At 39.6% G+C, this 23,848-nt stretch overlaps 4 protein-coding genes and 1 long non-coding RNA gene across 7 annotated transcripts in view; 1 reads left to right on the top strand and 4 right to left on the bottom strand.

Moving 5' to 3' along the window:
• The first annotated feature begins 1,631 nt into the window (after window positions 1-1,631).
• Window positions 1,632-10,847, top strand: LOC140931326 (ankyrin repeat and LEM domain-containing protein 2-like). Its single transcript, XM_073381111.1, has 8 exons — window positions 1,632-2,471; window positions 5,084-5,206; window positions 6,133-6,199; window positions 6,609-6,820; window positions 7,514-7,623; window positions 8,112-9,215; window positions 10,336-10,467; window positions 10,691-10,847. Exons 1-8 carry the CDS (start codon window positions 1,632-1,634, stop codon window positions 10,752-10,754), a joined length of 2,652 nt encoding a protein of 883 aa, XP_073237212.1. The 3' UTR covers window positions 10,755-10,847.
• Window positions 10,848-10,986: 139 nt separating this feature from the next.
• LOC140932432 (uncharacterized) lies at window positions 10,987-13,854 on the bottom strand. The gene is made up of 3 exons (XM_073382043.1): window positions 13,779-13,854; window positions 13,423-13,622; window positions 10,987-12,158 (listed from the first exon to the last, which is right to left on the bottom strand). The coding sequence occupies exons 1-3, from the start codon at window positions 13,852-13,854 to the stop codon at window positions 11,532-11,534; spliced, it is 903 nt and encodes a 300-aa protein (XP_073238144.1). The 3' UTR covers window positions 10,987-11,531.
• Window positions 13,855-14,006: 152 nt separating this feature from the next.
• Window positions 14,007-16,506, bottom strand: LOC140929983 (uncharacterized). Its single transcript, XR_012164816.1, has 3 exons — window positions 16,391-16,506; window positions 15,296-15,360; window positions 14,007-14,165 (listed from the first exon to the last, which is right to left on the bottom strand). It is a non-coding gene; the product is annotated as an uncharacterized lncRNA (long non-coding RNA).
• A 2,529-nt stretch (window positions 16,507-19,035) lies between these two features.
• LOC140932431 (heme transporter hrg1-A-like) lies at window positions 19,036-20,523 on the bottom strand. The gene is made up of 2 exons (XM_073382042.1): window positions 20,184-20,523; window positions 19,036-19,178 (listed from the first exon to the last, which is right to left on the bottom strand). Exons 1-2 carry the CDS (start codon window positions 20,521-20,523, stop codon window positions 19,036-19,038), a joined length of 483 nt encoding a protein of 160 aa, XP_073238143.1.
• A 2,299-nt stretch (window positions 20,524-22,822) lies between these two features.
• The window catches only part of LOC140931324 (uncharacterized), a 15,236-nt gene continuing 14,210 nt past the window's right edge, over window positions 22,823-23,848 (bottom strand). For all 3 annotated transcript variants that reach the window (XM_073381110.1, XM_073381108.1, XM_073381109.1), the window contains exon 7: window positions 22,823-23,848. This exon is cut by the window's right edge and continues 773 nt beyond it. In XM_073381110.1, coding sequence (XP_073237211.1) covers window positions 23,383-23,848 — 466 coding nt within the window. In that variant the 3' untranslated portion in view covers window positions 22,823-23,382.

Raw genomic sequence — 23,848 nt, 5'->3', positions numbered from 1 at the left:
GAATCGATAAACATATATTTGGGCTTGAGGAAGAAGTAACAATCCCATGTAAGTAAACAGTGTCATTACAGAGTTACTATGTGGTTGCTAGTAGACTTCTTGGTGGCGAGATGACCTTAAACTTTTCTTGAGGGTGGTTTTTGGACGAAAAAAAAAACTTTTGGACGGAAAAGTTTGGCGGTAACGTTTTCAATCCGGCTAGATGTATGTACGTAATTTGGCACTTAATCTACCCAAAAATATAAGAGGCTGTTCAGCCAAGCCGAGTTCTTATATATAGCTTACAGATAAATTATGATAAACATTTTAACCAAGGAATTTGACTTCGTGAGTATTACAACAAAATACTGAACCAAACGGTGATTATACTTACAAATAGAAGTCATTACGTACCGCCATTCCTACAAAGAAAACAGCTTTATCAAACTAAGAGATTACATGCTAATTGTCCTCAAGGACCTTGCATGAAGGAGTCATTATGCAGTTCCGAATAATACTCAGTGTATATTAAAGGACCAAACTCAAGTTTCTTTTATTTCTGGTAGTCATCAACTATATCTCCTTCATCAGAATTAAGAACCTACTTAGCCTAAATTACCATTAACTACCTCGAAATAAAAGAACCTTTTCCGCCAGACTTCAAAAAATGTAGACGCGGGTCATGGTTCACTGTAATGTAGCAGTATGGCAAAAATATATGGGAATTCTAGGTGAGAGTGGTCCGTCCGGTTCTCCAAATCTTGACGCTATTTCAGTCCAAAAAATGTCATTTTTCACACCAGCCTGGTCCCCAGGGCGTTTTTCCCTGCTTTCACACCCGTTTTCAGACCTGGTTTCTAAGAAATTATGTTATCATTACTTGGATCAGAACGCCAACAAAATACACTTTGAATTCGCTTATTTCTCGGTTTATTCTTATTCATATGGAATTGAAACGATAAATACCTTCATATACTCAGACCAGTAATTTCCTCGAAACCCCTACCCCATTCCAGACCAAAATGGCCATAGTCTCCTGGCAAAGTCTATACCAGTCTTCAGGCCAAAACGGCGTTAAAACCATACCCTTGTAGTGGCACATACCTATATGGCTTATATAAGGGAGTACCCCCGGCCCCTGGACGAGAATCAGTCTCATCAGAGGCCAGCTCCAGTTATCAGTAGTAGCCTGTGAACAGGCCTTTGGTCGAGCGGAAAACTTTCCCTTCCTTTTCCACGCTATTTTATTTTCTCCAAACTAGAAACTAAAATACCTGACTTCAAATCACTTTCACACGATACTTTAATATCTCTTCTTATGAATTCTTCTGATTTCTTGTCCGTTAGTTTCATTTATCTCGCAATGCTTTGAATTAAGAACCAAATTAATATCAACGAATAAATGAATGAGAACTGTAACGTTTTGTAATGTTTTGCACGTACTAATTAGTTGAATTAGTACTTAAATTTAGACTAACAGCTTTTGCAATACTGTAATTCCTTTATGGTCATGCAAATAAAGCATTTGGTGTTGTTGTTGTAGCCTGGTCACTCGTCACTCGACGCTGCGTTGCGTGACGACCTTTTCGCGTCCCGAGGATGTCCACGAGTTACTCGTGCAGTAGTCTGGGTTAGAATTACATCCAAACAAAATGGCGGGCAAAAAAGACATTCAGGATTTATCTGATTGGGAGTTATTGAACGAACTTAAGTCTTTAGGTTTGAAAGTTGGGCCGATTAGCCCAACTACCAGAAGGATATATGAAAAAAAGCTGTCTAAAGTTCGTGGCTGCGATGTTGTTGACAATACTCAGGAAGATCGGAATACACGTGTGGATGTCCTTGCTGACGAAAGTACAAAGTTGACCAATGCTGTTACTGATAATTGTACTTCGAGAGCTTTGGAAAGTCCCGCCGTTTTTTATGGTGTCTGTTTTGACTTGGTTCGTTCGTCTTCTGAAAGTGGATTACCAGCTTCAGCCGTGTTCATAAGCAAAGAAGAAGCTCTAAAAACAGTGAAGAAATTCAAAGGTGCTCGCTTTAAAGGTTTCAAGACCAGAGATGAAGCAGAGAGTTTTTCTCGATCGCGATCAAATGAACAAGAAACTTCTTTGGCTGTAATGAATTCTTTATCAGCTTCTCCTGCAGATCCTGTAAGCAAATTTAAAGGACCAACACCACAGGAGTTGATCAAATTTCGTAAAATTATTGAAAAGGGATCAAAGGACGAATTTCTGGAGATGGTATTAATTAATCCTAGATACTTGATTGGTCCTGGTGACACACCAGTGATCTTACAAGAAGGGTTCCGCTATAATGCCCTTCACGTGGCTGTGAAAAATAACAGAAAGGAAATGTGTCAGGTGATTATTGATACACTAGAAAGTCAGTCCTTTTGGAACATTCTTTTAAATCAAGAGACGGAGTCTGTGGTAAATAACCAACGGAAACAGTTTTTAGTTGACATGTACCTCAATAACCCAGACAAAGGGGTGAGTATCTGTTATAGTATTAGAGGACACAGTATGGACAGAATGGCTGTAGCCAAACAAATTTTAATGTGTGGCGATATTTCGCATCATGCCAACTGTTGTTATTAATGTTGTCAACCAGGGGCTCATTGGCTCTTGAAACAATGGTTTCTTTTGTTTGTGGCTGGCATATTTGAAAAACAAAAACAACGTTTACAAACAAGAAAAATCACCAAAGTAATTTTAGCCATATACATTTTTTTAAGCCATATTCAAGAAACTTCAAAATTTTCACTGGCCCTAGGCCTGCAGGCTCCATTATTACTGGCCATGGTTTCTGCATGGGCTTATCTGTCTTGGTAGCAGAGATTTGAGCAAGGAATTGATGGTCCGAAAACCAGGCTTATGTTTGCCAGCGATTAGCTGTCAGGTTTTGTCAATCATTATTATCATCTCGGAATGGGGTATTCCTTTGAATCTACTATGGGGGTGTGCTGCTGAGTCTATGGCTCTCTGCACCTATTCCAGAAAAGAGGGATTTATTTGCAACTCTGTTCCAGAAAATAATATTATTGCAAAAAAAGGAATGATGTTCCTGTCGCTGGCTCAGTGATAAAATGGCAAGAGGACATACCTATATATCTCGCCTTACATGGGAGTACTCCCCCACCTTGGTTTGCACCTAAGGTTGATGGACTGTGGGGAAAAAAATCACCCTTTTCCAGAGTCAAACTGAAATAGCATATACTCCTTTTCCAGATGTAAAGGGTGCTTTTTATACCATTTTCAGAGTCAGAAACCATACCCTGTTGAGCAGCACACACTTTTAAAGTCCATTTATGGGAGTACCCCCCCGCACCCCCCGCTGGGATTATTATGCACATCACCAGTACCCATATACACTTGGGTGAAGTAAAGTGGAGCAAAGTTTCTCAATTAAGGTGATTCCCTGGTTTTGCACTGCGCATCTCTTACTGCGCATAACAAGATGGCCTCCGTAAAAAGGGCATGTGAAGTAACATTATTAGAATGAAGTTGACTGAAGAGAAACGCTATTGCAATTTTTGCTTGCGGTTGTTTCTTGCCGAGGTGAGACTCAATTCGGTGGGAATGTGCATAACGTAAGCAGTACGCTCGTTGCTGAGTTCGACTTCCTCACGGAGAACCTCGATAGTGGATGTTTAATTAGTGCTTATTCACTTTGATTTTCATTTAAACGCTTTCTTTAGCACATCGTATCCTAAATGTAATATCTCGATGTAAATTCTGTTAAAAGGATTTTTTAATACTTTCTTCCCCCTTTCGCATACATTCTATTTTGAAACTCGCTCCAGTCCTCTCTCAAAAATCAAGGAGAATGCATTTGGTGCGCACTTTCTGCAGCTCTACCGCAAAAACGAGTACGGTGACCCCCATTTTTTATTTCATGATTTTAATGAGGACAGTGCTTCCTTTTGGTGAGAAAAAAATTGGCACAAATCTATGTTCAGTTTTTTGGCAATTTTACTAAATTGTACGGATTGAGCTATCACGGGTCGAATAGCGCGTGTCCAATTTAATTCTACTTTGGAGCGTAAAGAAAAAACAAGGGTATTACAAGGCATTTTTCTGGTACGTGAGTGGATAAACAATACATTAAAGTCAAATTCTGTGTGATACCACATGCATCATTGAAAAAATCTTTCCTTTTTGTCGCGGTTTTTGTCAAAGGGTCCAAAATAGCCGTATTTGTCAGCATTGTGATGTCAAAATGAGCACGGTGACCCCCACTTTTTATTACCTTTTTATCATCTTCTTGACTTTTTACATCAGTGTACTCAGTTTCATCTACAGTCTATGTTAGGTTCTTTTACTAGGGAATCACCTTAAGAAAAACAAAGTGAGGCTTGAACCCAGACCTAGAGATCTGAAGTAGGCGGTGTTATCCACTCAGCCAGAACACCTTCACATATTCAGCCCTGGCCAATAGAGTACTAAAGTGTGACGTCTTAAAAAATTAAATTTGTGAAATTATGGGATTCGTCAGGATATTCTGAAAGAAAAACATCCAAGAGGCCTACTTGCCAAAAACTAGCATTGTTGGGCAAATTGTCAGCCACTCTGAGATATTAGCCCAGTTATGCTTTTATGACTCCATACATATCCTTCTAGATTTGACTTGGGTCATAACGTTATGACCCAAGTCAAATTTATTAACACCATTTTTGGTTCATGGGCCATTAATGTGTTAATGGTTATTTATCTTATGAATTTGACCAGCCAGAAATGATACTTGACTGAGCCAAAATGAATTTGGCCAGTCATCGTGTCAGGAGACTTTGCGGGAAATTATTTTGAGTCCTGTAGTCCTTCTGTGTAGAGCACAAAAAAGACTAAAAGAAATATGCTCTTATTAAACAACAGTCAACAATGGCCACCAAAATCATATGAACAGGATATCTACAAAAACTTCTTCGGATCGTTTGATTGATCTTTGCGTCCTACCGGACGCATGCCACAATTATTTTGCGTCTTTGGGGGTTTTTATGCGTCAGGGACAGAGGACACAGAGGTGACAAAATCTCTGTTCATTCCTTAACTGTTTTCTCTACCTTGTTTGTTGAATGATTCTCGTTATGTTGTATTTCTGTCAGAACTGGGAAACACCCTTACATTTTGCTTGCAAATTTGGTCATGCTGATGTTGTGGAATATCTGGTATCCCATCCTCTGACTGATGTCCAGAGAAGAAACAAGTATGGAGAAACACCTCATCAGGTATATGAATAATGATAATGATATCATAGGTGACAAATAACTCCTTAATTTTGGCAAGAAATTTCAGCTTTAATTTGTAATTTCACATGTGAAATGACTAAATTGCCATGGCAACCTGCCGTACATCTCGGTTTCAAGATGGTGTCGAAAATTTGAAATGTCATGAATGAAGATGTCACGGCAAAAAAAGACGCTTTAGAAAACCTGAACACACGAAAGAGCACTTCAAGAAGGATTCTTAGAGGTATGTTGTCGAAAAATTCTGAAAACGTAAGCCAAATTTCAGCTCTAAACGTTTGAGAGAGTGGAGTTCACGATCGATCGATATGATCCAGGATAAACAAGTCAAAAATCCTCGATTGCTAAGGTAGTTTGTCACCCATGATATTAATAGGTAATCAAATGGTATACTCGTGAAATTAGGGAATAATATTTCACTTGCATTTTGTCGAAATCCTAATAATTTTAAATTATAAGGATTTGGACAAAACGCGCGTGAAATTACTCCCTAATTTCACTCACACCATTTGATTACACATACAAATACATCATTGTGCATAATGTTACATGTCAAAATCATACTCAGGTTAAATTTTTTTAGTCTAGGTTGATACTCCACTGCCTTTGTCTCCTAGACCTAACTGATGAATAATTATGGCTAGGGAGACAAATGAAATATTGAGAATCTACCTAAATTAAAACTTTTAACCTGAATTTAATTTTAAGCTGTAACAGATTTATTAGTATCAATATTGTACTTTATAATAATTGATTAAATTTCCTGCATTGGATAAGTATGAGAATCTATAAAATTTGCAGCATCTTGGCTGGTCAGTTGTTTAAGAGAGTGCACAAGTTATTATTGTTTAACAAATTCTGCTGTACAAAAAGATTATTTTATTGCAATTCTTATGTGTATCTTTCAGGTAATTTGTTCTAGATGCACTGCTCCAAGTTCTGAATTAAAGAATCAAATAAAGAGTTTTCTTAAAGGTTTGTCATCACTAGAACACTAACACGTTGAGATGTGTAAATTTTCTCCATACTCTCAGTTTCTTCTGTTCTTGGGGACAATAGTCAGTGAATTTTTGGGTAGGAAAGCCCCCTTCCCTCTTATAGGGCTGTGGTCTGCTTTGGGGCAAGGGGGCACTGCCATGTAATAGCTAAATTCTTTCACCATTCTAACAAAAAATTATCTTTTAAAAATTTGGCAGTGAAAGTGACCACTCCAGGAGTAGACAGAAGTTTTTCAAATAATAATCCATACCTGTCAATAAAATACGATTTACTTCAACCTCCCTTATTGTGGTTTTAGAAAAAAAATAACACTACGATGATAAATGATGAAGTGACACATTAATGGCTTCATCCCTAGTAATTTTTCTTATGGCACTTTCCATAGACAGCTTTTTTGTCCCACTCATGGGATCCTTGGACAATTCCACCCCTCCCTGGATAGGAGGCCCTTGGTCACCAGAAGTTTCCGATGATAAAAGTATTCAAGAACCTACAGCACAAGGAAGCCCACTTAGTCACGGCTGGAAACAACAGAACAGCCCAAGTGACGTGCCAGTGACCGTCCGGGCATATGCTGGCCCGATGTCTCCCTCAAAGGTACCTATCTAGTCCTGCTGAACTCTGTGTAAGCCATACACGCCTAAGGGACACATCCGCTTGCTGTCTTTCTTGAAGAAGTGCTGGATATGTGTCCCTGTAACGTTTGAAGTAGGCAGCCTGACTGTCTTAAGTAATGGTGGCAGTAATTTTTTAGATCATTTTGTGGCAGAGCTCTGTTTACCCAAACTTAGCTTAACTTGAATTCTTTGCTAGCCTGAGAAAACAGCCAACATTTCACATCACCGCCAGGGTCCACCGCTAGTTCTGAGGAGTAAGCACAGAAATTCCACAGTGGCTAGATCTGGGTATTGCTTCTGATTGGATGAAGCAAACTTTCAGCCATTATGCACTAAATGAGATGTCATTTCACGGGGAAACTAGTGGTGGATCGAGTCACGACCTGTTTTTTTAGGCTAATTTCCTGTTAGATCAACAATATCTTATTTCAGTCTCCTAGTGTACTAAGTTGTTAAGTTTCCCTTGTGAAACAAAACAAAAGGCAAAAAGTAATCAACAAATCCCTATTATCTTAACCTGTTTTTTGTTTTCCTCGGAGGTTTGAAATAGTGTGAAATAATGTGCAAAATTTTAGAAGATTGTCTTCCCACTTTCAAGGGTATTTCCCCCAATTTTTTTAGTGTGAAATTCATCTTACTATGTAGTAACAAAAATTAATAATGTCTTTTGTAGGCTGCAGAATTCTATCATTCATGGAAAACTCCTCCCAATACAGAACAGCGTAAGAACTACATTCAGATTAAACGAAAAGATGACAGCCGGGGTGTTGAAAGGATTGGAAGGTAATGAAAAAAAAAAAAAGAAGAAGAACCAACCAGCAACCACAACCAACCAGCTCGCCACCAACTAATAACTCTGTAATCAAGTTTGAGTAAGCGTGGCGAAGAAGTAAAGATTTTAAGTGAGTAATCCTAGTGGAGAAAACACGTTGATTAATGCAGAGTCATTACTTGGTGGCGAGTTGGTTGGCGTCGAGTCGACATCTTGGTGGCGATTTCGTTTGACTACGAGTAGTCCCACATTTTCCTCAGTGATTGTCGAGGTAGAGAAACGCGAGCGCGCGTTTAAAATCACACCACGCGAGAAGTGTTGCCTCTTCTCGCGTGGGATGATTTTCACGCGCGCTCGCGTTTCGCTCTCTCTACTATCTCTGAGGAAAAGTGGGGGACTACTCGTAGTCTACGATTTCGTTGGTGGCGAGATGACCGTAAATTTGTGATTAGTTATCTCAGTTGATCATGGTGATGTGTAATCTGTTTGATGTTGTTAGGGAGCTTGCGCATAATGGAAAGATTCCATGGGTAGAGTACTGGAATTTTCTTGGATGTTATGCTGACCTGTCAACCCCTCAAGGTCTGGAGAAGCTAGAAGATTATTTAACTAAGAAAAAGGACAGAATTCTGTTAAGTAGGCTATCGGTAACACCCCAAAGACTAAGAAATGTGAAGAGCACGGACAGTGCTGTTCTAAAAACACCAGAATCAAGGCAGAGCAGTGTTGTTTTACGGGAGGATGTTTTGTTGAGACCAGGAGAATATGAAAGTGTGAGTAACTGCCGTGAGGAATCTGGTGTTAAGGATTTCAGTGAAGGCTGTAAAGCAACTTCAAGGAAAATACAGTTTTCAGATTCACAAATTGAATCGGATCATACATCTATAGAAGTAGAAAAAGACTTGCTGTGGGATTGTACACGACAGAATGCTGTGGAAAATGTTTTAACCTGTAGTTTACCCATGCCTCAAAGATCAGAGGTTAAATTTAATGAAGCCGTTGTAGACGAACTGGCAGATAACCTAGATACGCTTTCCCTACAAAGAGAACAAGCTAAAACAAACAGAGAATATAATACTTTGGTAGCTGAAATGCCAAACAAACTGAACACATTTGATGTGAGTAGTTGCTCAGGAGAAACAAGTGATGCAAAAGATAATGTGGATAATGGCAGCAGTCTTCTATGCAAGAAGAAGTTATCTTATCACTCACCAGAAAACGAAAGTAGGCTGTTTGACGCAAAAAACAAAAATATATCTGATGTAGTTCCTATGGCGACAGATGTGGAAGTCAAGGCTAGTTTAGGGGATGAGAATTTTAAAAGTTCTACCCACTTGGAAAACGACAGAAATGAAAGTACAACATCATTATTATTGTCATCAATGCCATCCACAAAGGCACAAAATTCTGATGAGGACGAAGTGTTTGAGAACAATGTAGATACAGTTGCTTGGAGATGTGTCGCGGTGGATTGTTCAATAACTTGTGATCGTGAAGATCAGGGCTTTAAGTTGCCTGAAAACAAAGCGTTTAGACATACCAAGCCCGTCAAAAGTGTCAGCGACTTTCCTGGTGGAGAGGATGTCAATGTTTTCGTCCAGGGGTAGGTTCCATCGCGGTCAAACGTCTTCCTGTTAGGCGTTATTTTTGTTTGAATTGCTGGGATTTCATTTATCAGTAAGTGGAAAACAGGCAAAGATGTGTAAATTACTATCTTCTCGTTTTTCTGAAAATTGTGAACTTTTTTTCGTGAACACTTCGCGCTAAAATTGTGCAGGAAAATGGCGCCAACAATAACAGCAGATTCGATTTTAACGCTTAGAGCTTTTTTTTAAAGTAAACTTTTAAATAAGTTAAGCAAACTAACAGTGTTCGGTATTGAAAGTAGCACCCTAAATCGGTAATAACGAGATCTGGTAATACAGTAAAAAAAACCCGTAAGTAAGAACCTGTTAGGCAAAAATTTGCCAGTTAGGCCCCCGCTGTACAAGAACATGTTGAGCCTAAAATTTGAAACAGGTTCTTATTTTTTGAAAACATTCTATAAAAACATTCTGTACACTTGGGCAAATAAGATAAGTTAACATTCAGGGTCCTCTTCGGAGACATAGGTGCCTTATCACTCCAACCGCGCAATTATGCAGATGTATATAAGGAATAAGCTGAATACCACTAAATGCTCTTAACTACATTGAATTTTTTTCTTCAGAAAATTAGAACCTACCGTAAAATTCCAAAATTAAGTCCCGGGGCTTAAATTTTCAAGGCTCTTTTTGAGGGGCTTATTTACCGAGGAAAATTTGCGCTTCAAAATCGATTGGGCTATCCATATAGTTACAGTTTTTGCTTTGTTTTACTTTGTATTTGAGGGCATTTTTCAAGTACAAACCCCCGGGGGGCTTATATTCGGAGGGGCGATTTAACGGAGGTCTTTTTTAGTTAACACCGGTTTGGGGGGCTTATATTTGGAGGGGCTTATACATGGAGGGGCTTATTTTCGGAATTTTACGGTATTTAAGAACTAAATAGCCTAAATTTGCTTTAATTGCCATATATGTAAGAACCTGTTTAGGCTAACGTGGAAAAATGTAGGTTCTTAGTCGCGGGTTTTTACTGTATTTATGAATCCGAAAAAAATTTCCTCAAGCTTAGTTAGCAGAAATTACAGTGCAGAAAACTTATTTTCTCCTGAGCTACTTACTCGATCCATTCATACTTTACAGATTACAGCCAAGTAAACTAGATCTTGATGTACTCTTAGCTGTTACTCAAGTAAAAATCGATTCAAGGAAATACCCGCGTATAGCACAATGGAAGCGACTGGTAACATCATATTCTGAGGAAAAGCAACGAAGGTAAGATCTCTTGTTTGTTTCCATCCCAGAAAGAATCTCTTGTGACTACACGCCTTGGGCTAACACTTCATCAGATATGAAAAACCTTTTTTTGGTTTAAATTATTAAAAAAAAAAAAAAAAAACCAGTCATGTTATCGATAAGCTTCAAGCTTTTGTTCTTGTTGTCTTTGTTGTGACGTTAACGTTTGATTTATTTGTTTGTTTGTTTGTTTTTTTTTCAGTTGGCCAAGCCCTGGATCGCCAAGGTTCCTAACAAGACATAAATCTCTTATGTGGAGTTGTTAGACTAAGCCCGCTTTATTTAATTATTTCTATCATGCTTAATTTCCCTAGATCTATTGTTCAAGTTCGTTGAAATTAGGTGTTTTAGTTTCCACGTTTTTTCCCTTACTGTGGAGGCAAAAGGAAAAATCTACCCTGTTAGTTTGCAAAAGAGTGGACCTTTATTGGTTTCTATGTGCACAAATAAAAAGCGTTCATCTTGTAAGACAATAAACTTCGTAGAAAGCGCCGGTTTTGTTAAGGCGAAGGGAGAAATTTCGAGGACGCGTGCACGCACGAGAGGAGGGACAGACAGACGGATAGGTAGATACTTTTTCAATGAGGATTTTACTTGATATCCACAGATAATATACACAAGGCCCTCACCTAACTAACTCCCAGGAGACGTTCTTAGCCAATGAAATTCTATGGACCGTCAGAGAACGAAGAAAAACGGAAAACGTGGGCCTTCGCTGTAGGCGCCTCCTCTCCCCTTCCCTTCGCGTGTTCCCCTCACACGCTAACAGGCGCCTTCCAAGCCTCTTCTTTGGTCCCCGCGTGCGCGCGCGCGCGTCCTTGAAATTCCACCCTAACGTTGATGTTACACGGGACGATTAGCAACGACGATTTTAGCTCAACACAGCATTGCAGGGTTGGAGCAATGTTGCAACCGTTCGAAACAGTATCAGAACAATGTTCGCTAATGTTGAAATGCTGTGTTGCGCGAAAAACCGTTGTTGCCAATCGTCCTGTGTAACATCACCTTAACAAAGCCGGCGCAGGCTAGAAAACAATGATATTTTATAAGCCAGAAAATGGCACCATGATGAGTTTTCCTTTTTTCTCTTCTGTAATATTAAGGTAGTGGTCGATTCTTTGTCCCTGAATGTATCGTTCACTTTTGTTCCTCTTTCTACTGCAGTGGTGATGTACAATTTGTAGAATTCTACATGGATTCTTCATTTCAAAATTTTCGTATTTTCTTAGATTAAATATCAGTACTTTTTCAATTCCCACAATGTTGGCACGATAGTCAATATTTTCCAGCAACTGCCTGGAAACTGGGGCGAGGAGCCTAAACAAAAACGCGTCATGAGAACCAATGTATTTTGACCTCGGTCCACAAAAATTCCTCCCATTACAGTGGCGAATGTGTTCGGGAGTTTCATGTCTTGTTAATGCATACATCGTTCTCTTGTTAAGAACGTTCTCATCCAGATGCTCGAATCCTTTATCAACGTAACAATCTGCGTTTATAATCATTGAGTTCTTGCGCAATAAATAATTTGAGGCGTATTCAAAAGCATCTTTGTAACGCATGCGCCGTCCAAGCAAATAAAAGACAAGTTTCCAGTTTCCAGTTAAATTCAGAGCTTGAATGAAAAAGGTATCTTGCTGGCTTTCACAAAGAATGTGAATTCCTTGCACCTGGAAATGAAACCAAAAGGTTTAATAGAGCGTTTTCGCCTCACGTGGCCAGCACCTATGCAAGCTTATTGGAACAAAAGCAAGCGTTTACATAAGAAAAGAGTCTCACAAGACTGGTTTTGAACATCAACATGGCCGACGTGACGTCATGTAAAAACGCTCCATTCGCCACTTCAGAAACGAGAGGGAAACTGGACCGATTTACCTTTCACAAGGACTTCTGGGACATGGAGAAAAGTTGGCCAATAGTAGACCGGCGCGTACCCAGTAACGCTCCCACTTTCAATCGCGGGAGACGTTTCGGCTCCAGTCCCCCTTCTCGTTCCTAAAGTGGCGAACAGGGCGCTACAGACTTCGAGTGAATTCTATGCGCAAAAAAATTGGTGAAAATTTTTCTTTCTTAAGTTTTCAGGGTGAAATATTAAAGTAAAAACAAAAGAAGGTGTTAGTTTCAAACAAAACTGGTGCACCGTCGAGAGGGAGGGAGGTGCAGGGGCTGGCTGAAGTCTTGAAAAAAGTCGCTGCTTTTAATTGGTCTGAGGGCGTTTTCACATGAACCCGGTTGACCTGGCTGGCCCGCTTACCGGGGCCAATTTCACCTTGGGTTAATATAAGAAATTACAGCCCGGTTTCCGAGATGAGAAAAGGCCGAAGACGAGTTGTGGCGCGAAATTCGAGAAGCAAAGCAGCATGGCGAAACACAGAGTTATAACTTTCGCGCCTATTATAGCTTTGGCAACCCTTATAGCTGTAATTAACACTGTTGTCAAATGGGATGCTTATGACATGGAAAATACAACAGGCAAAGCAAGACGATGCAGAATTCATTCGAAGAATAAGAATTGATCCCGCTTTCATCCCGGTAACCGGGCTGAAGTGTCCTTATGGCAAATTTTCCAGCCGGCTTACCGAGATCTCGGTTGGAAAAACCGAGATCTCGGGAACCGAGCCAGCCCGCCCTCTCATAAGAACACATCGAAAATTTTACAAAGGATTTAGGGGTAAGGCGAGATCTCGGAAACCGGGCCAGCCCGGTCAACCGAGCTCGTGTGAAGAGGCCCTTAGATGGATAACGTTTTTCGCAGATCAATAAGGCTAATTAGATTACAATAGCCCACTTCCGAGTTCCAAAAACTCTCTCTTTCAAAACGAAGCTACGTGCAAAACCTTCTTTGTGAAAATGAGTTTTATTTGCACGAGAATAAACACTTAGCCTCATTTTGAAACAGAGACTTGGGACAACTCGTAAATGGCCTGGACTTACGTCAGGACTCAGTAGATTTCGTTGGAGGCAGTATATGTACTCCTTCTGCCTTGAAGCCAGCGAGGCAGGATCAGAGATACCGGAAGTGTTTAGTACCGGAAACTGAATGATCAGATGCAACTGCGCCCCTCTCGTCTTGATATCTTTGCTGGTCGTTTGTTGTTTGACAATATCATTGGTTGTCCTCTTTTTTGATACACCTGACAGGAAAATAACGCGAGTTAAGCCTCTGATCGCGGTTCTTGGTTTCCCCTGTATTAGCTGGAAAGTTTCTTTTTTTGTATTCCGAGGTGTAAGTCGGTCAGTGGACGAGTTAGCCAGTCATGTTCAAAAAAGAACTACTCTTTACTTTCTACAACAACTTTTCGCAACCTGTAACAGCGTGATTTGTATCAAGGCAGGTTTGATTCGTGGGTATAAAACACGCAACATCGCTATTTAACTCGTTTTGTAACAATGATGCAAATTAAACAGATTGCACGTCTTTTCCGCCCGTTTTATCGTTACATAATTGGGAACTATACTGTTTCTCTGACTAAAGACTGAACGACCAAGATTAAACCTGATGAAAATCTCTTACCTTGAATACTTCTTTGAGACATTTCATCATCGTTTTTAGCTAATAAAAGTCTGAGTGGCTTGAAAATCAAGCTGTCTGGTATTATCCAGTGAAGGACGAACAATGCCAGTACGATCAACAACAGAAGAGAAGATCTGCCTTTCCTACATAACAACGGTCTACACTGGACAAAAGATATGAAGAGGAAGATTATAAAATGATTCAGCAAAATAATCACGATTATGCTGTGTACAGATTAAGATTTTAGGAGCTGTGTCACGAACTACCACCAAATTGAGGGCAACATGTGTTAATAAAATAACCCGGTTCAAAAGGTTAGAAGAAGGTATAAAGGAAGCACGGATGGACAAACTTGAAGAAGATTTAAACGGATTAGAAATGGGGTTTTGAAATGTGAGAATGCATAGGGCACTCGGGGCTTGAGAATCGGATAAATAACAAATGATAGCGAATGAATACGAGTCTGCGCCAAGGGCAGACAGCTATTGACGACGCTCTGGGTTTGCCTAGTCCCTGTACGGCGTTTTCCCAAGCCTTCTCGGTCAATTCACTTCGGTGACGTATCCAATGTGAACGGGCGGGAAACTTCCTCGCTCGGACCACGTGACCCGAAAGGAATTGGCCGCTCGGATTAATGAAGCTAAAGGACTAGGCAAGCTCAGGGTGAATTTGAAACGTAATCTGTCAAAACGAGCGAATGGCGGATAGCCTATACTATTCGTGGCAAGATTTTAAAAGGGAAGAGGAACGGCTAAAGTTAAGCGCGCATTAGAAGCCGCTCTTCATGTATTTTTCACACGCCATTCTCGACCCCAGTGCTTACGGGTTTGATCTCTCTCCTCTACATGCGCAGAAGAGCTCTGGGTCGAGATTGTTCACACGCCATATACCCCCTTATCTTTCGCTAGCTTCAGAATGCAGTAAATGTGCTGCGAAGGTGAATCAGTTATGGCAAATCGCATTTACAGTTCCCTGTTTGCATCACACTAGTTTTGATTTTTTAAACAATGGTCTTGGGAATGAATTCATATACAACTGAAGCAAAGGCTGTTGTCGTCTATCAAACTGTTGACTCGTATCCGCTGTCATATTAATATGTCATTCTCTGTTTTACCGTTATCAAAATTTAGGGTAAAAAATCACGCCATTGTTATTCCGTTAACTTTTTCTTCCTTTGTTGTAAATATTTCTTATGCCTTTTAATCTGTTTTGACAACGGTGGCTTTTCGCTTTGAACTAGTCGGTCAGGTTAATCCTCACATATTTACTGAGATAAAAGAAAGAAGCTCTTACCTTTCGTAAAATTCCCATACTTTCAACGCCATTTCTATAATGGGCTTCTGTCTTCTGTTGAATTTCTAATAATCATTGATATAAGTGGTTGATAGATAAACCATGTGAAGTAAAAACGATTCGAGCGCTTATTTACGCGATGAGGGACTTTCGTTTGAATAACTTAGACAAGAGGTCTTCCACGTTCAATTGTTACTAACTACGGGTTATTTATTTCGCTCGAATGCCTTACGATTGACCGCACATGACCAGCTAAGTGCAGGTTACACAGGTCATATAATGCTATGTTCTGTTGACTGATCAGGAATTCGATCAGGGAAGTTAAAAAACTGTCAAAGATAGACGATCGACTTGAATGAACTTCCGAATTACAACCCGTTTCTTTTCACTCTTTTCTTCAGTTCCATGTTTTTTATTTTATTCTATCATTATTTTTTTCATTCCAGAAAAAATAAATTGCTGCTCCGAGGCGTAAACTGGGACGCATTTATTCTCATGCAACTCGTCCAGAAATGATTGGGAAGAGTCAATGTTTTGTCTTCTTTAAAAGCTGTTGTTTTTCAATGTTATCGTTTACTTTCATGCGTCCTGTTGTTACACCAGTCTACTTTAAAGTCTCAGACGTTAAATGCGTGTTGAGGACTTTAACGTCTCTAGCATAAAAACCGTCACGAAAGTGGTACGTGAATGTGATCTTATAAGTTTACCGTGGAACATGTGCATGGGTACCTAACCATTGACATGGAAAAGCAGAAATTCCAGACAGAATCTGAAGGGTTCGCGGAAAGGCTTCAAAACTTAGTATGAGGGCGATTCTTCGGCTTTGCAACTTATCTACTAGCCTGCGAAAGCATCCGTTTCTCCTTCGCTCTTCACCGCTGGGGACGTTTCCCGAGGACATCCCCAGCGGCGAAGAGCGAAGGAGAAACGGACACTTTCGCAGGCTACTTATCTACTCTTTTTAGACTGTTTAGTTCATTTAGATATACTTTGTAGCGGGGCGTTGTTCTCCCACCACGAGACTTCCACCTGGGGCGTTTGTGTGAATGGTAAGCGAGAAAAGAAAAAGAAAACGGCGAGCTGAATAAAACTTACTCTTTCCACAGATCATCCTTGGGACACGCTGATCGTTTTTTGCTTCGTTGATGGCGATTTTGCATAAAATCAGAAGCATATGATCGACGCTTGTTCAATATACACTTCACTGCAAAATAGCCACACACGTAATTTTTAGCTTGAATAACTCACAAAGAACACCGCGCTCTCAAACAAACAGACGATCGTTTCAGCTGGATTTTGCTTACAGTTGAACCTCCATTAAGCGGGCATGTTACGCCGCAAAATGTAACAATTGACGCAAAATGTAACATTAACGCGAAATGTAACAACTTTTGACGCGAAATGTAACATTAACCCGAAATGTAACAACTTTGGACGCAAAATGTAACAACTTTTTAACGCGAAATGTAACAACTTTTTGACGCAAAATGAAACAATATTTTTAACGCGAAATGTAACAAGCAAAATGTTACAACCTTGAAATAACTGAGAGACTTGGACATGAGCCTTGTAGATAAAGTGTAAATTGTCTGGTGGTTACAAAAACAGTTTATTTATAAAGTTTTCTTACAATGTCAAATAAACTTACAAAACGTTTTTCGATAATAGTAACTAAATCCTGAAACAGTCGAACGAATTGTTGTTTATTATATCTTTCTGTACTGTATATGTGTGACGCTGAAAAGAAAGTTGGCGTTACAACATCCTGGACGTATTAGAGGCGTTAGGATGGTACATTTTTAGCATACTCCCTCTTGAGAGTTGAGCCCGTATGAATTCGAGGTGAGTATCGATTACAGATCATTCTTTTCACACTTTCGTCGAGTGAAGACGCTTTCTGTTTTTATCCGAAGCTGTCTGTTTTTACCCCCCTCCTCCCCTTTTCCCTAAAAGGACAGTGTAGCGGAGCAGTCATCCGACTGTGTGAGATAATCAACGGTGTTAAATGGGCGTCGGGATGTTTTAAGGCAGCAGGACTGGGTTGGTATGAAATTTCTCTCATTTACTGGAAGTCGGGTAAGAAATGAGAAATTTCATATCTATCTTATTGACTACGTTCAAAATTTTCTTTTGAAAGGTTACCTTTCTTAACTTTCACTTTTAACTTGCATTTCAATTGCTGATTGATGCGTGTTTCCTACGGTGTTATTGTTCACATTTCTAGTCATATTCTTTTCGCATAGCTTGGGATCATTTTCCAAACATTATGTTTAATAACTTAGCGTTGTTGTTATTGTCCATACTGCTTTTCCAAGGTTATATATGACTTGTAACTTTATCACCTGTTTTACGACCTTTTGTAAGTTTATTTGACATTTTAAGAAAACTTTATAAATAAACTGTTTTTGTAACCACCAGACAATTTACACTTTATCTACAAGGCTCATGTCCAAGTCTTTCAGTTATTTCAAGGCTGTAACATTTTGCTTGTTACATTTCGCGTTAAAAACATTGTTTCATTTTGCGTCAAAAAGTTGTTACATTTCGCGTTAAAACGTTGTTACATTTTGCGTCAAAAGTTGTTACATTTCGGGTTAATGTTACATTTCGCGTCAAAAGTTGTTACATTTCGCGTTAATGTTACATTTTGCGTCAATTGTTACATTTTGCGGCGTAACAGGGCACTCTCGGGGTACCGGTAAGTGGCTGCTTAATGGAGGTTGGCCGCTCAATAGAAGTGTGTCATAAATTAGAATAATCTTTAGCAGAAACATCACTTTATTTTGAAACAGACGCCCGACGGGAGAAGCATTACTATATTACTGGACAACAATCGGTCGTCACCTTCTATCGTGGACTGTATTTTCCTTCATCTTACTCTATTTTAAAATTAAGCCAAGCTAAGTGTATCAAGCGCTTGACTCAACAATGGGAGAACTCTCGCTGGGACGGACAAAAGGTGGCCGTCTCCCATTTTTCCGACAGTTATTTCAGAACGTTGATTATTGGCCGCCTAATATGGAGGTTTAACCGTATATTATTGTATTTCAGATTTATTGATTTGACTGTTTCTTCTATATTCCAGCCATAACTGCAAATCTTCTCATGTTTCACATTTTGCAGCTGTTTTAAGGCTTTTTGTACACTCTTTGATAATGAGCAACCACTGTCAGTTGTCTAGAGATTTCTAAAACCGGATGGACAGTATTTTAATGTTCTCGTAACAGACTCCGCAATGAAGCTTATCTCGGTTTTACGGGTAAAACAGGTTACAGGTTTTTTTTGTATGAGGATCTAATTTCGAATAATTTCCGTAAAACAGCTGTTCTAAAAAAAATGAATTGTAAACTAAAGCTTCACTCCTAAGGATTCTACTGAAAAAATTTGAGGGCGTTACTTGTGGTAGAACTACTTTAATTAAAATTTCCTATACCAGCTTGTTTGTAAAAATTTTTTCTTGCCGACTAAAATTTCCCAGGAAAAATTGCACACAAATATATGGAAAATCTAAAGCAAGCGACACGAGACTTTAAGCTCAGGTACGGCCGCCAAAATTTGTTAGAAGAATCCTTTGCTGCTTTAGTTTATAATTCCTACTTTCTTTTGAACAGCCGTTCTACGATAATTATTCGACATTGCATTTAGCACAAACACTCTGATTTCAAGACAAGATGGCTTCCAAAACCGTACGTGATAAGGACTATATTATAACTGACTGGATATTGTTTTTCCTCTTCGATTCAGGCATTTACGATTTGTTCATTCTCATCTGAATCAAAATACTTCTTTCGGAACTTTCTGGCTGCCATGAATGTAGAGAATCCCCACATTGCAGTCTTCGCACACCAGAGGCACACCACAAAATATCCTTTCGGATCCATCCCTGCCAAAAAGAAGCAAAAAAGCACCTCTTAAATCCGTATTTAAAGAAGTTATGTCGCTCTGTTTCCTATCTTTTTAAAAAGCTTTTAACGTGTCTTTGCATCAGCTGACTCATCCAAAAACAATGGTCTAGTTTTGTTATTCAAGAATAAATTTAGGCCATGAGCGAAACTCTTTCCTGGGTTGAGCTCTGTTGCTACGAATGGCAACGATAGACATGGATTGTAACTTGAAAAAATGGGCCAGAATTGTTTTTTCAATCTTTAACGCTATACTAAATCATCATGGTTAGTGACCCCTAATGAAATTTGTCAGTTTGTATCTTTTTTGGTACCGTAAAATTTCGAAAATAAGCCCCTCCAGATATAAGCCCCCCGGGGGCTTGTACTTGGAAAATTGCCCTCAAATACAAAGTAAGACAAAGTAGAAACGGTAAATTTACTTCCAACTACTGAAGGTTAGTCCAATCGATTTTGAAACTCAAATCTCCCTCCGTAGATAAGCCCCTCCGAAAATAAGCCCCCCAAAAAGGGCCTTTGAAAATTTTTCAGAATTTTACGGTAACTCTACTGGAGCGTTTAGGGCACTTAGTAATGACTTAAGCCACTTCGTAAGCACAAAATGGACCTAAACTAAAAGCAATATCCTTGTGTTATACGCCTTCTCCCCCATTTTGTACAAAGAACAAATAATGTTAATGAGAAAAGGGTTTTATGGAAATTTTGGACGTCTTCATTGAGGTAACTTTGATATGTTGATTCTATGTTAACATTTCTCGACAAAGTTGCCAATTTGTCGCATACAGCTGTACGTCGCGATCTGGTAAAGCTTGTCAACTCATTTCATCGTCCAATACATCAATATGATCACTGCAATCGCTGAAAATAGTTTAGCGATGCTGGCACCAGGAGAAGGCTCATCAACACACAGGTTAATCAGTCTTAGATGAGGTCAAGCCTTTATTGTGGGAGGTCATGCATGCCTAGAATTCGCTATGCCAGCTTACCCTTCTCATGATGTTTGACTCCAAGCACAATGTATGTTATGAGGCCAACAAGAGCAGCTATTAAACCAACGACGCCAATCCACAATATTATGGTGAACCTTAACCTTGAAATAGAACGTTCATACCGATCCCGATAAACCATGAAATGCAATCGAATGAAAACAATTGCAAACGCGGCCGAAACACCAGCCCAGACTGCTGCATTGTAGTTGTGATAAATTTTGGCGAAAGCGATGCAACCAGAAATTCCAAGTATTGCAAGCGAAAAAGCTGCAATTATCTTTACCACAAGACGGTACTTTTTATAGGCTTCCCACACTCGCTTTCGACGTTCACTCATTTTTGTGAAGTAAAGACATCAAAACTGCTTTGCACTTGCAAAGGTAAGCGCTTGCTTGTGCTCTTCTCACGTGATTTGATTTTTAATCCCACGTGACTTGATTGGCTCATTGAGTCACGCGATTTCAAGTTTAGTTTACTTTACTACATATTTCAAAGACAAGAAATCAATTCACACACGCTGGCCTTATGCATAGCTTGTTTTTAATCAATCGCTTTCGATTTCTAGTTGATCAATAAGCAGAAAACAAAAAACTTTGCTGTGTTTTGAAGCTCCATGATCACCGGGCTGCATAGAATCCCTGATAGAAAGACGTCACGTGAACCGTTAGAAAATAGTCACGCTTTTTTGTACAATGTAGACAAAATAGAACTGATCGGAAAATTGCCGTGATTGTAATGACATAGAATTAACTGAATCCGCTTCTTTTGGTCGAACAATATGAGAGATGAGTGTAGGATAAGTGTAAGGTATGAACCCTGACTGTAAATGACCTCTCTTTGCAAGCGTCATTCGTAACTCAGTAGATGGTGCTGGGAGATCACAGGTTCTAATTTTAAGCGCGGCTACCGAAAAAAAAATGATATAGACTGATTCTCTTAACCCAGTTTTCACCTGTATTAAACGGTCACCATGACGACAGTCTCGAGATCACCCCATATAATGGAATCCAATACAGTCTAGATTCAGTCCAGGATCTGGATTCTGGATTCTTCGTCAATGGAACTTGGATTCCGGATTCCAATTGTTAGCGGGATTCCAGATTCCTTGAGCTGTATTCCGGATTCCAAAACCCAGGATCCATCGTTCCACGAGCAAAAATGTGCCCGGATTCCGGATTCCAAATTCGATCTCTTTATTACATGGGGCGAGTCGAGAGCTTGCAAACCGGTCACGGCACTTCATACGTTTGTGCTTTGTCCATATTTTTCTCTCTTTCAGGTTTCAGTATTGGCTCCAGGAGACCGAAAAGAGATACCAAACCCTCTGAGGTTAGTTAGCGTTGGGACGAATACTAAACACTTAATGAACGATTCCCAGAAAAACAGACTGAACTAAAACTGAGCTAGAAAAAAATGCCAGAATATGCAAAAAATATTCAGTACTTAATGAATATCATCTACCTTTTGACGAGTGTCTTCAAGAAAAAAAAAAAAGACTGCTTATACAGTCTCTTAACGGACACCTCTGTATACGGACACCTAGAGTTGGTCCCTGCCCTTCTTTACTTCCATTTTTGACTCTCCATTTAACAATTATTCCTCGAGTCCGAATGGGCTCTGAGTCAATAGCAGGGCTCTTGACTCAGAGGCCATGAGGGCGAGAGGAATAATTGTTTTAGTAAAATCCAAGTAGTTGGTCAAAAATATCGATACAAAACAACTTTAGCTAGCAGCACGCGATTCAGCCGCCATTGAGTGGGTTTTCAAAGCCGGCGCTTTTCGCTACTAGAGGGATATAACTTTTAGCCTGGTAGTAGCTCAACCAATCAGAACGCAGCATTGATAATAAACCACTAGTTGGATTTTACTAAAACGGACACTTAGAGCCGGTCCCAAAGGTTTCCGTCTAAGAGTGATGTCCGTCTTATAGAGAGTCAAATAAAGGGAGTAAAGAAAGGCAGGGACCAACTTTGCGTGTCCGTTTTACAGCGGTGTTCGTCTTATAGAGGTGTCCGTTAAGAGAGATCGAGTCGACTGTATTCCGAAACCGAGACGAGAAAGATAGGCAAATGTTTTAAAGAAGGTCTACGAGGAGGTAAGGTTGTTAAGAACTTAAAAATATTTTGAATGAGTAATAAAACAATTAGTGTATTCGGCTTTCGTATAATACGAAGAATCAGATGATACAGATTTCCGAGGCATTCCCGATCTGCGTTATTTTTCACATCATACTCCAGCCTCATTCAATAATTTACTTTGTTGATTATTTCTCACTACTTTCGATTGTCTTCAACACGAGTCGGTTGGAGAAATAGCCTCAGAAAACAGCCGACATTTGGCGATGCCACCACTGGTTTGCACCGCTAAATCGCGAAAATGATGTCTAAGAAACGAGCGAAGAAATTCCATACTGGTAACTTGTCAATACTCGTTTCTGGGTGGTGCTTCTGATTGGTTGAAGTTCTTTTCTCACGCGGCACGACCAATCAGAACCACTACCCAGGTCTGGGTAGTTACACGTCATCAGTGTGGAATTTCTGAGCTCGTTTCTTACATTTCGCCAGTGGTGGCGTCGCGGAATGTCGGCTCTTTTTCTAGAAAGAGGGGAATTGGCACCTTTATAAAAAGTCTATAGATTTACAAATTATAGACATTTTATTATCGCTGTAAAAGGTCCAGTTTTTCCAGCGTCTTAGGCTATTAAGCAACAACAAGCGACGTTCATCACTGAAGAATAGAGCACTTTGATCAAGATGGGCTTTTAAATCGTAGAATTCATTCAGACGGAAGACACTGAGAAGTGTCAATAATATTATACCAACACAAACAGCTTATCATATTAAATATTGATATATATTTTGCAACTATAATATAACGAATATCTTTAAGACATTGATCTCTATTGGACTGATAAACGTATGATTCCATTGTACTATATATATTTAGGCTCTTGATTTAAAATATAGTGTTTTCTTATACCTTTACAGTTTAGATGATGTTATTTTATAACTCAAATTTCAATAACTACATTAAGTCATTTTCGTTAACATCATAATACTACTTCAACCAAGAACATTAAACATTTGTTTTTACTGACATGTTAGATAGCCTTGTAAACTATGAAACTCTTTCGAATAAAATACTTTATGTTTGATTTGATTTGCATTTTTGTGCGAGAAAAGACTCTCGTCTGTTATTAGTCATCTTCGTCTGTTATTTCTTCGTCCTCTAATGCTGACATCGAGCGAGTACGTCGAAATTCCGAAGATAATTCCCCCAAGTTTCGGAAGTGTTCGACGTCCACACTCGGATCCGACTGCGATCGGTTTATTGAATAAAAGTCTTGTAAAGAAGACATTGGTGGAGTCAGGTACTCTGAAGTCGAGACAGACGGAAAATTCAATCTCGTACGAACATCCCTTGGTAGTCTCGAAGAAGGCTCCACGATCAATTCTTCTTCGGGTAATTCCGAAGCAATTGGCTCGGTCGACAAACCCTCGACAAGTCCCGAATCGTTTCGCCGAGAAGCTAGTTTTGGAGCTTTTGGCGACGATTTTCCCCGAAACTTTAGAGCAGAACGTTTGCCTTTTCCTCTCGTTGAGCCGATCAATTTTTCCGCGGGCTCGCCATCAGGTTCCATTCTGGGAGATAATTTTGTTGAC

The sequence above is a fragment of the Porites lutea genome, chromosome 3 (genome assembly GCF_958299795.1).
Source record: "Porites lutea chromosome 3, jaPorLute2.1, whole genome shotgun sequence".
Classification (NCBI taxonomy): Eukaryota; Metazoa; Cnidaria; class Anthozoa; order Scleractinia; family Poritidae; genus Porites; species Porites lutea.
Note: the sequence above shows the minus strand (reverse complement) of the source record. Positions and strands in the feature narration are given on the sequence as shown.

Excerpts from the sequence above, each read along its gene's own strand:
- LOC140931326 (XM_073381111.1), top strand. The coding sequence starts at position 1,632 with ATGGCGGGCAAAAAAGACATTCAGGATTTATCTGATTGGGAGTTATTG. Across the intron at positions 2,472-5,083 it reads TCAATAACCCAGACAAAGGG|AACTGGGAAACACCCTTACA; the intron begins GTGAGTATCTGT and ends TATTTCTGTCAG. Across the intron at positions 7,624-8,111 it reads GGTGTTGAAAGGATTGGAAG|GGAGCTTGCGCATAATGGAA; the intron begins GTAATGAAAAAA and ends TGATGTTGTTAG.
- LOC140932432 (XM_073382043.1), bottom strand. The coding sequence starts at position 13,854 with ATGTTGCGTGTTTTATACCCACGAATCAAACCTGCCTTGATACAAATC. Across the intron at positions 13,623-13,778 it reads ACAGGTTGCGAAAAGTTGTT|GTGTATCAAAAAAGAGGACA; the intron begins GTAGAAAGTAAA and ends TTTTCCTGTCAG. Across the intron at positions 12,159-13,422 it reads GAAATCTACTGAGTCCTGAC|GTGCAAGGAATTCACATTCT; the intron begins GTAAGTCCAGGC and ends TTTCATTTCCAG.
- LOC140932431 (XM_073382042.1), bottom strand. The coding sequence starts at position 20,523 with ATGAGTGAACGTCGAAAGCGAGTGTGGGAAGCCTATAAAAAGTACCGT. Across the intron at positions 19,179-20,183 it reads AGTCAAACATCATGAGAAGG|GGATGGATCCGAAAGGATAT; the intron begins GTAAGCTGGCAT and ends TCTTTTTGGCAG.